Source organism: Brienomyrus brachyistius, chromosome 1 (genome assembly GCF_023856365.1).
Source record: "Brienomyrus brachyistius isolate T26 chromosome 1, BBRACH_0.4, whole genome shotgun sequence".
Lineage (NCBI taxonomy): Eukaryota > Metazoa > Chordata > Actinopteri > Osteoglossiformes > Mormyridae > Brienomyrus > Brienomyrus brachyistius.
The window spans coordinates 21,430,344-21,445,743 of record NC_064533.1 but is presented as its reverse complement, the minus strand read 5'-3'; the positions used below and the strand labels follow the sequence as shown (position 1 = coordinate 21,445,743).

At 44.7% G+C, this 15,400-nt stretch overlaps 1 protein-coding gene across 4 annotated transcripts in view; it reads right to left on the bottom strand.

Annotated features, from left to right (window-relative positions):
• The window catches only part of LOC125751163 (phosphatase and actin regulator 1-like), a 48,475-nt gene that overhangs the window by 19,228 nt on the left and 13,847 nt on the right, over window positions 1–15,400 (bottom strand). For 2 of the 4 annotated variants that reach the window (XM_049029752.1, XM_049029765.1), the window contains exons 1-2: window positions 6,895–7,229; window positions 5,206–5,370 (exon numbers count right to left, since the gene is read on the bottom strand). In XM_049029752.1, the coding sequence (XP_048885709.1) occupies window positions 5,206–5,370; window positions 6,895–7,126 (397 nt within the window). In that variant the 5' untranslated portion in view covers window positions 7,127–7,229. Of the gene's footprint in view, window positions 1–5,205; window positions 5,371–6,154; window positions 6,263–6,894; window positions 7,230–15,400 lie in introns of those variants that run through there. The other 2 variants (XM_049029776.1, XM_049029755.1) reach the window with 2 other exon arrangements.

Below are 15,400 nucleotides of genomic sequence, written 5' to 3'. Positions count from 1 at the left end.
CGTATGAGCTGCTGAACCACATTCATTCATCAGACTCCATCTTCAAAAAAAAAAAAAAAACCTAAGACCCATCGGTGCCTTGAATTTCTCCACCAATTTGATGCCTCTTTACATTCACTCAACGTTCGTAGGTTGCACTTTTGGTCATTGAATAGTCTTATTAGGTTATTGCTTTGCTGGTAGATACTGTGTAGCTCCTGCTCCAAAACTACTCACACTTGTACCTGGGCACTCATTGGAAGCTCAGCCTAGCTCCACCTATGCACTTGCTTGTTGTTTTGGACAAAAGCTTCTGTTAAAGATGTAAATGCATAAGGTGAAACTGGTGAACTAAGCCTGCACCCCCTCAGAATATGGCGCCCTAGGCAGCCCCCCAGCTTACCTAATGCGATGACCAGGACAGGTCAGAGGTACATTCGCCCACTCATGGACCCTATGGACCATGCACGGGGGGGGGGGGGGGGGCGGTACACCACACTTAGATGCTCAAGCACCTGCCCTCGAAGGCCCTGGTGCCCTTTTTGGGATGGTGTTTTTTTTTTTGCTTCTTTATCAAGAAGAAATTAGCCAATGAATGGGCAGAAGGGTAAAACTGCCGGTAGCCATGTGTTCATTACGTCATTCGTTTGCGTCTCCCTTCCCATTGGCCAATACAAATGAAGCACATAACCAGCAGCTCACACATGCCCATGAATTTGAAGCAGCAGCAGTCATAACTGCAGTTTAAATTAAAAGCTGAACCATTACAATATCTGAAGTGAAACAACCGAACTATTTGTGCACTTCATAGAGAGACAGCTACTCCGGAGGTTCAAAGCAACGAGAAATCGAGCAGCAGCATAGTAACCAGCCAGCAATACATTATAGGCTCCTTAGTTCTCTGCTTGCTTTGCTAGTTTGGACAGCATGTGTTCAGTGATACATTTATTCAATAACATTTTTGTTATCAATTTTTTTAAAAACAACAAAAAAAAGGTAGCACCCCTGGATCTGGGGGTCAAGGTCCTTGGCTAAAGACCCACGGACATGTGACTGCTCTGCCAAGGGCGGGGCTTAGTCCACCCCCCATATAGCCCAAATATTTTCACATTTGAGAGAAATAAATTCAAAAAACTGAACACAAATAAACATAAAACAGCTTTTGGTTGTTAATGTGCTACAACTAGATTGCAAACTAAACTATGAAAGAAGACAATATATACGGTTTTAATTGTTCATCTCATTGTTTAGAGTAATACGATTACACATTCATCATTCAATCTCCAGTAAAGAATTTCCATTAGCATTATTTTGTTGTTTATTTTAATATACTACAGCTAAAATGTATTATTTTGTTTTGTACTGGCTGCATTATGTACTGCATACAGCCTTACAGCAGGGCTTTCTGGTATATATTCCTGTTTGTTAACAGCTCCAGCAGAAACTGACAAGAAACAGCAATATCCGGCAGCCTGAGAGTAGTTTGCAACTCTGAGTGTAATCTTCAAATAGTGACCACAATAACACAGTTTGGGAAATGCCTATGTCTTCAATTACATTTCATTTTACATTCTCTTCGAGAATCAGCTGTCATGGTTCAGCAAGCTACGTTGTAGTCGGTGTTCCAACATCTTGATCCATGTGCATCTTTTTAAATTTGAGCATCTGCTCCTCTAAAGGTCTTGGCACGGCCCTGGTGTGGGAATGGATCCCCCAACCCCCCAGGTGGAGGTGGTGCTCCCAGGAAGGGGGCACGCAAACCAAAGTGCCATGACAGCTGGGGGATCAGTTTGAGAGCAGAATGGGGGGGGGGACACCAGACTGGCAGATGTGACCAGGGTGGAGGGGCCCGGGTAGCAGCCATGCCAGAACATGAATCCTACAGTAGTTGCTGCCCCCGCACATGACCCCCCCCCCTCACGGAAACACGGGGTGAGGAGGAGGTAAAGGACGACACGGACAAAAAGTTAGCAGGTGAGGTGATGTTCACCACATTTTCACAGTGGCTTTCCGGTACCCAAGCAGGATCATTTCCCAGCAAAACTGGGATATAAACCGAGACACTAACCCATACAGGCATAATGGGGCAAAACCACACAAATAAATAATATACAGCACAGAACAAGCAGGGCACACTCACGCTTCATTCACACAAAGCAGTAGCCACAACATTTTGTCACATTTCCTCAATTGATAATAAGCCATTATACCGCCGTCGCAAAAAAAAAAAATCTAGCGACATTGGCGACCATTTTAGTCGCCATCTGGAGCCCTGCACATCACCATTTATGTCTTATGGGGCACTTTGACCAATCGGCACTGACCGTGCCGGCTGAAGCCCATGTGGCACTCCAGGTAAGCATCACTGCGAGTGCCCCCCCATCTAAGATACAGACGGTGTCTGGGCAACCGCCTATGTTGCCTAATGGGTTCACCAGCACTGGTCTGAGACACCTGTCTGTCCAAAAACAAAGAGCGTTTAAGCAATTAAATGCCACAGAAAAGACGCCACATGGGGTGCTGGTAACAAAGATCGACCAAAGGCTGGATAAAATGGTTTGGTCCAGCACACTGGCACTTGAGGGTCGAGTTTAAGCGCTCCGCCATCATGTCCCGAAATAGTGAGGACAGAAATGGGCCGGCTGAAGGGAGACGGAACCAGGGCCAAATGAATTACTTCACCAGACGGCCACTCGCCAGCGGCATTAACCGGGAATTAGAGTTCCAACTGTGGAAGTTTAAGATTTGCGCTTGGAGCCAGAGACTTTTCAGAGCACAATTCATAACATGGAAAGGCAGCAAGCGGAAAGCTTACCCCACCCAACTGAAAAGGACACATAAACCACAAAAGGTAGCTGTTCACCACTCCCCCCCTCCACCCCCAGCCACTCTCTATGTCCATTTGGGGCTTTTAAAAAACATATCAGCAGTGTACAGGGGCGGGGGTCATAGGGCCAGGAGCCCCAGCTGATTGGCCTCCCAGAATGCCCCATCACTTGTCACTCAAAGATCCAAAACATATCATTGGCTAACAAGGTTGTCCTCTCTATATGAATTATGGCCCCTCTTATGCAAGCCATCTTAAAAAAAAGCCCTAGATTCACCCCCAAAAACAGTACATGCTATATACAACCATAAAAACAGACTTGCTGCTAGCCACTAGGATCATACGGACCGATCAGTGACCGCTTCAGCTGTACCCTTTCAAAAAATATCCACAAGCCACTTGGCAAATAGGAGGAGGAGTGCTGTTGTGACTCTCCATCACTGTCATGTAGATCCCAGGAATCGCAGACTTTGCAGATTAGAGGAAAGCTGTGCATGAGCATGTGTGCGTGTTACGCTCAATCCCTCCTTTGTCCTTGATGGGGTATAATCACATGGCTTCTCCCTCTGCTGGATCCTGCAGGGTATCATAACATCTGCCCAAAATCTGCATCTTAAAGCCAAATTCAAGCGCAAGGTACAGTAAAACTCACCGTCAGCCAAGGTGCATCCAGTGCATCATTACAACCCAGAAAATGGCCATTGCTTTCATTTTAAAAAATAATAAAAATGGCATTTAATGAAGAAGCCCATAAGCTGAGCCTTGACTTCAATGTCATTTTCCCAATGTACTCAACGACAGCATTAAATGCTCATTGACGTCATTAATTGCTGTACTCAAGGGAAGGCACTTCATCAGTTGGGCTTTAATAAAACCAAGCCTTTTTATGAGACACGATGATTACAGCAACCCTATCTGGATTATTTTTTGTATACATCTCCATTCTTGTTAATGACACTTTAATAAATATTTCTTGAAGTCTTTGCAGAATCGCACCAAGCAGGATGCAGAGCAGGCCTGGAGGAGATCATTTGGGAAATACGGAAGACCGGAGTTGGACGCATGTCTGTGTCCGTGTTCACGTGTCAGGTCTGGCGGGTCAGTGCCCTGTCTGTTCATGTAGCTGCGTTTACGGCACCAAGATCTTTGTGACAAATCAGACACAGTCAAGGACCGAGTGTATAGATCGTAGGACTAAATCTCCAGTTCTCGCTTGTTCCTCAAAATATACCAAGACAGCTAGCTGATTTTATAATAAAATCGACACCGTTTGCTTGTTTTCTCTATGCCATCAGTGGCTTTGTATCACTAAGGAAATGGCATCACAAAGGAAGTTGTGGATGCAAAACAGTCGGCGACCTTTCAGGCCATTTTCATGAAGAGATTGCAAATCATATAATCATAAAATGCTACAAAGAAGCAACCGGCCAAGGAGGAACGATTCAACAAGGCCCATCGACATAAACAAACCATCAACCTGACCAGGTCATGCCCTCAGAGGAACACAAATGGAGGTTCTCTTAGGGTGACTTATTGCTGCCGTAATATATTCTATCAGTGAACAATTCACTTCAGTTGCTGCCATTGGAGAGAGATGGCTGGATCAACCTGGTGGGAGAAAAGCTCATTTCATACAGAAACAAAAGTCTGTCTGTTATAACCACTGTAACAAATGCTCCACACGCATCCAGATTCCAGAGGGACGAACCATCAGGCAATCAGAATGGGATGCAGTCAAAACAGACTGACCTTCGCTAACCCAAAATCAAAATGTTTGTGTAAACATGTACTGTAATAAGAGCAATCAGGTGGGGAGTGGGGGGATAGCGGTCTGAGGCCAGGCATCCATAAATTTTTGGCTAATGTCAGAAAAATCTTACAGAACATGGCCTATAATTTAATATTTCAAAGCACCTCCATGGGATTTTGTAATTTAAAACAGAGACTATCAGCAAAGATGTAAGTGAAACCAAACAGAGTCTGTGTGGATATCACAGCTACCCTACACTTCCTCTCCGGATTCATCAAAGCAGCCGGCTGCTTCTCTGTACACCAATCAACACCCAGAGCCGACTGGTCACTCATCAGAAGCTCCGCCCCAATTATTCCCTTAGTGTCATGTGACTGATACAAAGGGGAGGCAAAGAGCTTGGGAATTGGGGCAGGTCAATGGTCACCTGACGTGTCACACTGGTAGCCACAGCCTGCTAAACACTTTACATTTCAGCTTTGTTCACTAAATTTTAACTGTAAATTTGTAAAAATTAACTCATTACTCAAATTCAGTTGATTAATTGATCTAACAGAAGCCTTGGAGGGCAGAACAGAGAGAAACATTTATGTAACAAACAGGAAAATGACGATGGAGAGTATGATCAAAGCCGGGAATGGAGCCTCACCTGCGGAGGTCTGCTTGAACTTCTCACTCTTCTTCTTTCTCCACTTCCAGGGTTTGAAGAGCCGCCCCAGGGTGGCGAATTTGCTTCTTCTGCGGATGGGAGGAGTGTGGGTCCCGGGTACGAGGGACTCAGAGCGCATTGCCGCCAGTCTTTCCACTTCCTCAGCTGAAAAGGCAGGACAAGGCTAGTTTAATTTATACAGTACAACTGAGGCACAAGACGATATCGAGGTATTTGTTGGTGCCTGTCTGCCATCACTGCAGTAAACAACCAACAAGACTTGAACACAAATTTTAAACTGCAAAACTAAATTTATGATATATATATATATATATATATATATATATATATATATATATATATATATATATATGGATGGCCTGGGCACCATCTTTAAAAGACAATCTTTTTTTCTAATTTAAAAGTGACAAAGCGATTATGTTACCTTATGGGTCAAAGTAGACCCTTATTTATTTTTACATTGAATCCCCCATATCTACTGTTCTCATCCAACAGATTCCTTAATGACAGTTTGGAATAGATCCTAATATGTGCGTCCAAGCAGAATTCCAGGCCAGGGATCGGGATGTAAATGTCATCAAAGGCGGCGGGTGAAGCATGCATCTTGGCTACCGGAACAAAGCATCGTACAGAAGCATAATCACTGAATCCACAAAAAAAAAAAAATCGACAGTTGCTGATTTAGGCCTAAAACCGGATGGAACCTCTAGGTTAAAAAAAGACAGAAAAATCGATGACTACAGATCCATTTTCGGTAAAATGATCACCCTGAAATACATATTGCTCTGAGTTTACACAACGCGGTTACACAGCAGTCAAGCAGTTTCCTATAACTCTTAACAGCAGTCCAGTTACTTGCTCTCAGCAATATTATAATTTTTTTATATTTAAAAAAATTAATTATGCAGATACATACTCAGACACTTACTTTTAACTTTGCAGTGAGCTTCGGTGACGAATACCCCTAATCGCCGTTGTTTTAACTGACTTATTCGTCATGTTACCCAAAAATGTCCACCAGTTTAAACGTAAATACATTACTGTGGGACTGCGTGACTGAAAAATTTCCTGAAGGAAACAAAAAGTCCACTGTTAACCCACTCACCTCAACGTTTCAAACGGAAAAGCTCTTCAGTCCCATATCCTACCATAAGACCGTCAGATGGTGCAAATCATTTTGCAATTATTGTGCCAACACTGATACAATCGGAATAATATATGGTACTTTTGCTCGATCACATGATTATTATTTCAATCCAAAAATTGCAACGTGCACGTGCAATCTTCTGGTTTTTGAAAAATTATTTTAATATGCTCATGGGCTGCCGAGTGGTTACGCAATATGTTTTATGTCAAATTTAATTCTGGCTATCGGTTCAGATTTAAAACCACAAGAGAGGGACCCAGCGCTGCCATACAGTGTCAGTTTATGGCCAAGCTTGATTAGCTATTTTGTAACACTGCTACGGAGATTTGTTGTTGGAGTAAATCCAAATAAATTCAAGTATAAGTTGAAAACGCGACGATGTCACTGCATACTAGATATCCAGGGGGATCCGCGCGGTGTGAAGCCGCATGTTCACGCCCTGCGCGGACACCCACAGACCATAACGGGACGTCGGTCATCAGCTGTCCGATCCGCTCCGATTGCTCTCAGCTGAAACTCACCGTCCTGCGCCTCAGTCCCGCGGCTGCAGTTCCCGCAAATATGCTTGATCTCCTTTCCTATGTGGCAGTGGATGGCGAAGGGCATGTTGTTGTTATTATGGTGCGGCTGCCGGCGGGCGAGCTGCTCGCTCCCCCCAAAAGGCTTCATTCCAGCTCGGCTGGAGTGTGCCTTCCCAGGCTTCTCCGCTGTCTCTGCGGCGATCCGATCGCCTAGCATCGCGGAGGACTGCATGTATATTCAGACTGACAGGCGGACCGTGATCGGGTACTCAACACGCAGGAATGGGGCGGGGAATCACCAGCTGGTGAGCTCCCGATGGCCCGCGTCACCCTGTCTGAACCAATGGTCCGGACTGCGCTACCGACTGGCTGTGGATGTTTGCCGGCGCAAAATTACAAACACCTGGATTTACTTTCTCCTCCACACGTCCATGTTACAGTTCGACCTTTAGATTAATTTCACACGTTAACTCGCTGAGATAAACATCATGGACACGATGACATTTAAACCATATAGAGGCGGAAAATTTAATTGAAGACGTCACGGCGCTTCATTTATCGCAAATAGTCATGCTTCCTCGACCGGACAGGAGTGACTGACAGAAACTCTTACATTTATATGGTGTCATGCATTGTATTGAGCTACAATGAAGCGTTTGAAGGATTTCTTCGTAATGGGTTTAAACAGGGAGAGATGGACCAGGATTAGGCAAGCAGATGAACTGTCCCGCTATAAATAAGCGAGTAATTAGGCTTGGTAATCTTGGCGTATCCCGGTGTTAAACCATATAATGTGTTGGTAGCCTAACCTATTTACCTGTTATTGCTATTTAACGCTTAGTCCACACAATTTAAAGCACGAGTGTACGCAGCTTATGTTTTAACTGCAGGAATTTATACAGATGGATGGATTTTAGATTTTCACCTTCATATCCTCACAGCACACAAGAATGCTGGCAGTGGCCGTTTGCCCAGTGGTTCGTGAGATAGGTTTGTTGCCTGTAACTGTGTTATCGAAAGCGACTTAATTAATCCGAATTATTCTATCGATTTTGCATAACAGTACTGGGGCAGTGCACAACCTGAATCGCATGCACATAATCTCACGCTAAAGTCAGTTTTAGAGATACCAGTAAACTTAGCTGCATGTTCCTACCCATGCATGCACAGGAAGGGTCAGGTACTGAATCCGCTGCATTCTGCGCTCTGAACTTGACCTCAGCTGGTGCAGTAAAGTGGAAGGAATGCATGAAAGAGCACTTTGCTTTGTGTAAAATGCTCATCTGAACAACGTAAATATACATGGATGATGTAGCTCTCTGCAAACTTTCTAGGAATCCAGCAACCTTGACCCACAGGAGGTTACCTCGGATGAGTTCTCATATCAAAAATGCAGAAAGCTGTCTCGTCTGAGAAGATTTTTAAATATTTAAAAACTTTTGGCAGAAGGTTTTAATGAGATGCTTTAGGGTTGGCTGATTCACGCCGCTATTTCAGCATTAATAACAGAGACACACCAAAATGTTGAATGTGACATCTTGACCAGAATTCAGAGGTGCCAGATCTTGTCATTGTGTTATATTAGTTAATTCAACTCAGGAGTCCAGGATTCCAGTTACCACCCTGGCTCCATGTGTGTGGAGTTTGCATGCTCTCCCTGTGTAGCCATGAAGTTTCCTCTGGGTTCTCTGTTTACCATCCCCCGTCGCCACAGTCCAAAAACATATTACGGCTAATTGGAGTTGCCACATTGTCCATAAGTGCGAATGGTGTTTGTGCCCTGCGAAGGGTTGGTGCCCGTACTGGGTTATTCCCTGCTTTGCACCCACAGCTTCCAGGATAGACTCGAGATCCTCACAACCCTGCAAAGGACAAGTGAGTACAGAACATAGATGAATAAACCAGAATGAGCAATTTAAAGGCTGATACACCTGGTTTCCTTGACAAAAGTCTGCATGATTTGACCGAATGCTGACCCAGACAAGCTTCTTGTTTTACATATGTTCATCTGACTATTGCGAAAAACATTATTTGTTATTTTGGCCGCAATAGTACAGTTCAGGAAGGCAGCCTCGGATTAAATAAACTCACTGCTCTCGGTGTAACTGCAGGAGAGGTGTCACACGTCACGTGAGGTGCCTCGTATCTGGCATCGGGCTTTTTTACGCCCCTGTGTTTCCGTCAGCAGGGTCATGGTTAAAAGTGCCGAACGAAATAGCCCCTAATTCCGCTCGCTCCCCGAGGCTGAGGAATTAAACGCATACATCTAGAAGAGAGATGACTCCATGGCAGAGGAATTGGGTTTTTGAAGCAAAGGTCTGGAAGCAGCCTCTTCTGGCTCTCGGAGAGATCAGCTCCAAGCTCAGCTGAAGGTTAATCAAAGGGCCTGTCAGAGCAGATGTGTGGAGGCTTGCAGTGCAGAGGCTGACTTATGTTTCTGCTTTTTTTTTAAGGCTGCAGAGAGGTGTGGTCTGAGATGGACTGACACTGTGTCCAGGCAGCCCCTCCCTCGTGCCCTCTGCCTTCTGGGATAGGCTCCAGGCTGGCTGTGACCCTAGACAATTTGAGTGCTCAAAAATCTTGTTTCGATAGCAACATATTTGTATAATAATCACACTAGGACCATAGCATTTATAAGAGAATCCATGCACCACACAACCACTTATACAGAGTCACAAGTTTTCATCCAAGGGATGAAATTTTAGAGGGAAGATTAATTTTATGAGAGTGCAAATCGCTGATACACGCCGTTCAGCAGGGACTGTTGAGCTCTGTCCCATCTGACGTTCACTTGCTACGTATCAGAAGTGCAACATGGGTCTCGCTTGGTGACTCTGTGGTCTTTTTGAAACCGGCAGATCAGCGTGCCCACTGGCTGCGAACCGTGACTTTCAGCTGACCTCAGCAACATGCCTTGGGCAAAGACAATCGCCTTTGCAATGACCCCTGACCAAATATCTTAAATAGTGAGCCATGATCACTACATTACCTATTTATGCACGATTTTGAAGTGGTGGGATTCTTGCAAAGACCCCCACAAGGACCATGCACAGTATCCAATGAGCTGTGTTGCGGGGCATGTGAGACCTGCCTGCTGAACACAGTCATCAATCCTTTCCTGCTGGGGGGGAGATTAGCAGCGGGGGGGGGGGGGGGGGGGAGGGGGGGTCACTGATCACGCTGTGCCAGCCAGGTGCTCTATAATCTGTGCCGCTTCAATGCATCAACCGTGAACACGGTGTTAAACACACCAGTGAGCCAGGTCTCCATGTCTTACTGCACTGTACCCTCGTGCAAACCATCCAAAGAAGACAAATGGAGAATCTAAACATAAAAAAAAATCCTATGTGCTCTGATGATCCCTGCTACTCAGTCACCTGTGTCTTTAATTGTTGTTTACTTTCTGTTCAGGAGGGACAAGGAACAGAACGAGGAGACCCAAGGATGAGAGGAAGAGACAGGTTTAATGAAACAGTGAAGAGGGACGATCATAAAAGATGAAGAGATGAAGTCGCATGGAATGCAGGCTGAGACTGCGAGAAACAAGCAATCAGCAACTGATGAAGCAATGCTTTATTTGCTGAAGTACAGGTACATTGAATCAGGTAATGATGAAGCAATGCTTTATTTGCTGAAGTACAGGTACATTGAATCAGGTAATGATGAAGCAATGCTTTATTTGCTGAAGTACAGGTACATTGAATCAGGTAATGATGAAGCAATGCTTTATTTTCTGAAGTACACTTAAATTGAAATGCTTGTTTTTTGTATATCCCATCTTGCTTTCCTTAAGGGCAAAGCTTAGGGTCTGAGCACATGGTCAGTCCTTTATCTGGTGCCCTGCAGCACCATGAGATCATTCTGCCAAGGGTGAGACTTGAACTGGTGACCTTCTAATCACTAGCACAGCAACCCAAACCACTGAACCGCACACCGCCCCCCACATTACGCTCACATGAAGGGAATTAATGTCCTTGTCACCTGCCCTTAAGATGCCCCAGGACACCCTCCCCCCCCCCCGCCCCATACACCCCATAGATTTACACATTCTGTATCCCGCAGGGACCCACACTAACACCACTAACTATGACAGCATGATTCCAGCACATCAGCAGCATGAATCATTTTGTACTGTTTTGTATAAACGGATGCATTTTCACTGTAAACAGAGAAGAGCTGCATGCCACTACCGGCACGGGGGGGGTGGCCGTGCAAAAACAGCCGTAAACATGCAAAGCAAGATATCTAGCATCACTACTGCCATACTGGAAGAGGAAAGAAAAAAACACATTTTGCTGCAATTGATTTTCTTCTGAGCTCTAATGTGTCTCTCCTGTTTTCCAGATCCACACACACATTTTGCGTGCAGCTGGAGGTGCGGTCATAACCGGCTTCTTGCGTGACGCTGAAACCCGCACAGCGGCACAAATGAACATGAAGCAGAACATGCGCTGAAGTAATGGTGCCGTTTCAGTTGACGCCGGCGGGTATTCAAACGCGTCAAAGCTTATTCAGGGCAGCAGACGCCGTTCCCGCTGCAGGATTCTCCGAACCACCACCCTGGCCACAAATCCCTCAGGGTCCCAGCGACCCACTGACACTGGGTTTCATGAAGAAATAATAAATAAATGGACGAGAAGAATGAGATCTATCTATCTATCTATCTATCTATCTATCTATCTATCTATCTATCTATCTATCTATCTATCTATCTATCTATCTATCTATCTATCTACCTACCAACCAACCAACCACAGCTTGACTAGCTCTACACACACACCCACAAACGCAGCCCCACGGGGGACCAAACATAACACCCTAACTGCCTCGCCAGCTCCCCCATGAGGAGCTCCTCCTTCCCTGCCTCCTCTATGCTAACACGCTAACAAACTGAGCCCTGGCGCATAAGGCCCACTGCCTCACTCTGGCCCTCCAGGCACATGGCATTTGACTCCATGAGGACCACAGAACCACTTGGCTCGTCCTTCTGCTCACACCCCATCCCTACCTTCTGTTTCTCACCCCACCCCCCGGCAGCACAGCCCACACCTCTGTCTCTTTCCACCACAGAAAACCCCTCCACCTTTCTGTCTATCACTCCTTTCTGTACTCTGTGCCGTTGCCTACATTTACCTGTCTCTGTGCTTCATTTTCCCCCACAGCCGTGTATTGTGCCATGTCTCTCTCTCTGTCCTGTGCATCTCTGACTCTCCTCCATTTCTCCGCCCCCTGTACCACACATCACATGACAAGCAGGTGGCCCAACCCAACGAGGCAGTCTACCCATCCTCTCCTGTTCCTCCAATGTTCTGCACATTCCAGGGATTTGTTTGTTGGGAGGATGCCAGTAGCACTTGGGGGGGAGGGGGACAATTTCAAGGGCCCATGAGTGACAAGGGGCCTAAAAGATCTGGAACATAATTGGATTTGTCTGAATCAGGGGCCCAACATGATATGAATGAATGAATGAATGTTGCACTTATATAGCGCTTTTCAAGACACCCAAAGTGCTTTTTACAGAACCTATATATACTTTCATGAGGGGGCCCAAAAACTGCCTGACCAGGCACAGAGTGTGATTAATTTTCAGCCTGGGGGCTGCTTTTTTCCACCCAAATCCAGCCGACTTTGTCCTCACCCTGGGAGAACTTTGATAAATGATGCCACAGTTCAAACCATGTCATCCCAATAAATGTATTACTGACATTTCAGGAACAAAATAAATAACACGTAACATATTGAACTGTATAAACTACTGGTATCTTTCAAACATCCATCGTTTGAGAAATTTCCAGTGATTAGCAATAGCGAGCGATTAGCTGTGGCACCTCTGCACCCGTGCCATGCGCTCAAGCGATCAGACACACTCGTGCCGCGTATTTGTGCATTTTTCTAGGCAGATCGTGGCCTTCTGTCTGTCAGAAAACTCACCGCTTAACATTCCAAAGTGTTGTTGTAGAATTTTAACCACAAACCGGCTCAATTTTAAACCTGTCAAATCATTTTGTTCCAGATGGGCACAGCAGCTAAGCAGCTCAGGAGGAATTCTCCCAAGTCTCCTGATTGGCCACTTTGGGCCTACACTTGACTGAGGCAACAGCACAGCCCTCTGCCACCCTTCCACCTGGAACAGGCAACAGTAGAAGGTGAACACTGTATCTTTTAGATACTCTCAGATTCACATCTCCTCACTAAAAACAGAAGAGAGGCCCGATCAGGTGGTGTTGGTTTCACAAATCCTCAGCTTCATCCTCACTGTAAAAAGCCTCGGCTCATTTGTAAAAAGGCTTCAGCCTAAGGAATGTAACGTTTCTGTCTGATGTGATCTTGTGGTGATCAGTGTACTGGCTCCAGGGGATTAGTGGGCTGATTCCCTAAAGTGAAACTACATCACTGAAATGAACAAACTATTGCAGAGGGTGGTTTGGGTCAGGCTGTGCGTCTAAACTCTTTATACGAGTAGCCTTATTTACATTTACATTTACATTTACAGGATTTGGCAGACGCCCTTAGCCAGAGCGATTATTGTAAAGTGGCACCAATTAACTTAAAATTATGACAGCCAACATTCTATTATGGATTACAACCCATCCCCAAAGGTTTTGAATACAACCTTCTGCACAATATTCAAAGGTCAATAGGCCGTACCTCAGATTTCCTGAGCCCACAGTTTCCCCCCCCCCGTCCTCCTTCGACCTCTACCCCAAACACCCAGTGCACAAGCTGCTTTCATACTTTCCACTGTTATTTTTATTGCCTCAAAATTTCAAACTCCTTCACGCAACTGACACAGCCGGACATAAGAGTTATGGGGAAAATTTCATAGTCTTCCCTTAAGTGCCACATCTGCCTTTAATTGTAATCTTTAAGGAACAGAATTTTCCAGGTTTTTTCCAGTGGTCATTCATCTCCAGAATTAACCGAGAATCATAACCACCAATGTAATAATTTTGGGTAGTGATGCGAAAACCACCGGAAATTAAGAACTGAAATTTTATTCTCATTTTCCCTCTCTTATACTATATCATATAACATGGCGCATTTTATCCGGGCGCTTTTCTCTGCTTAATTAATAGTGACTACAAGGACATTTTCTCATCAAAAGTTGTCTGAAGATAACGCTGCCTTAAGGTGCCCCAACGTTAATACTTAAAAATATCTTCTTCTCCTCGGCGGTAAAACAGTAAATTAGCTTCATTGGCATCAATTATACGGAGCCGTTTTAATGCTCCCTGTGAACAAGCAGCGATGAACCGCGCCCGGGGAGATTTAATTGCTGCTCTTACAATTAGACACTCTTAGAGTTGCATAAGCAAGTAGTCAGCAGATACTAAAGTGAATTTAAAAATAAAAACTCCCTGGTTTGAGATTTCTCAGCTGGTTCTCATCTTACTGTATCTCTGTTCCCTCTAAATGTTTGAACGCAAATAGTGGAAGCTTTATAAACGCTGATGATTACATTTTCGGAGCGGTACAGCATGCTCCCGCGCTTATTTTATAAGATCTGTGTTTGGTCGGCTGTCTTTTTCCCTCCCCTCTCATCAGCAGTCTAATTAAATGCGATGTTCTGTGAATCCATGACACCCGGGATCTGGAGTGCTACATCCCTCTGTCCGCCTCTTTCGCGGCGGGATTCAAACGCAGGGAGCCCCTTTGGCACGGAGAGGAGTAAAACCCTCCGTTTCCATCGTTATTCTCCTGCAGTACCAACAGCTGGGATTAGCATTACCGAATCGGCACGCCACTTCCCTGCAGTTTGGACCCGCATTGCGTTTTTAAGCGAGTTAATGCTCTTCGGCTGCTATGATTTGACTTAATAATATAAGACGCTTGTGAACAAAATAGAAAAAAAATAATTATGGGTCTGAACCTTCATTAAAACCACAGCATGCCCATAGTAATGGATTATCGCGAGTTGATTTTCGGCAACCAAAAATTAATAAACTATATACGAATGGATAAACCAATAAATTAACGATTCTAATTGTCATGGATTTCAGCATCGATATTTTTACAGTTATACGTCTTATAAGATTTTTTTATGTCTTGATTTCTTTATTATATATTAAGCATCAGTGGTAAGTAGGTTTTGCGCTTAAGGCAGAGCGATGTTACTTCGCCGCCATCTGCTGGTTATAATATTTTTTAAACTCAGTGTGACGGGTGATAATGTGTTTTCTCCCACGTGTACGTGTGTGTGGTTATATGATTGGTCAGTTGGTTTGGCCACTATTATTGGCTGATCCCTGCCCTCTACTGCAGATAACTTAGATTTCCAGGCGGTGGGAGTCGTAAGACCAGTAGCTTACGTGCGATATGTTCATATGAAGTTAGCAGTTATTCGTATACTAGTTCATGGGAACTGTGCAGCTTATGTGTTTTCCTCCGTTATGTTAGCGCATGTGAAATGTTCCGTACAACTGACACCAGCTTGAATATTTATATTAGTTTATTTATACATTTATACACGTACGTAAGTTATCAAACGGCTGACCCAGCTTCACGT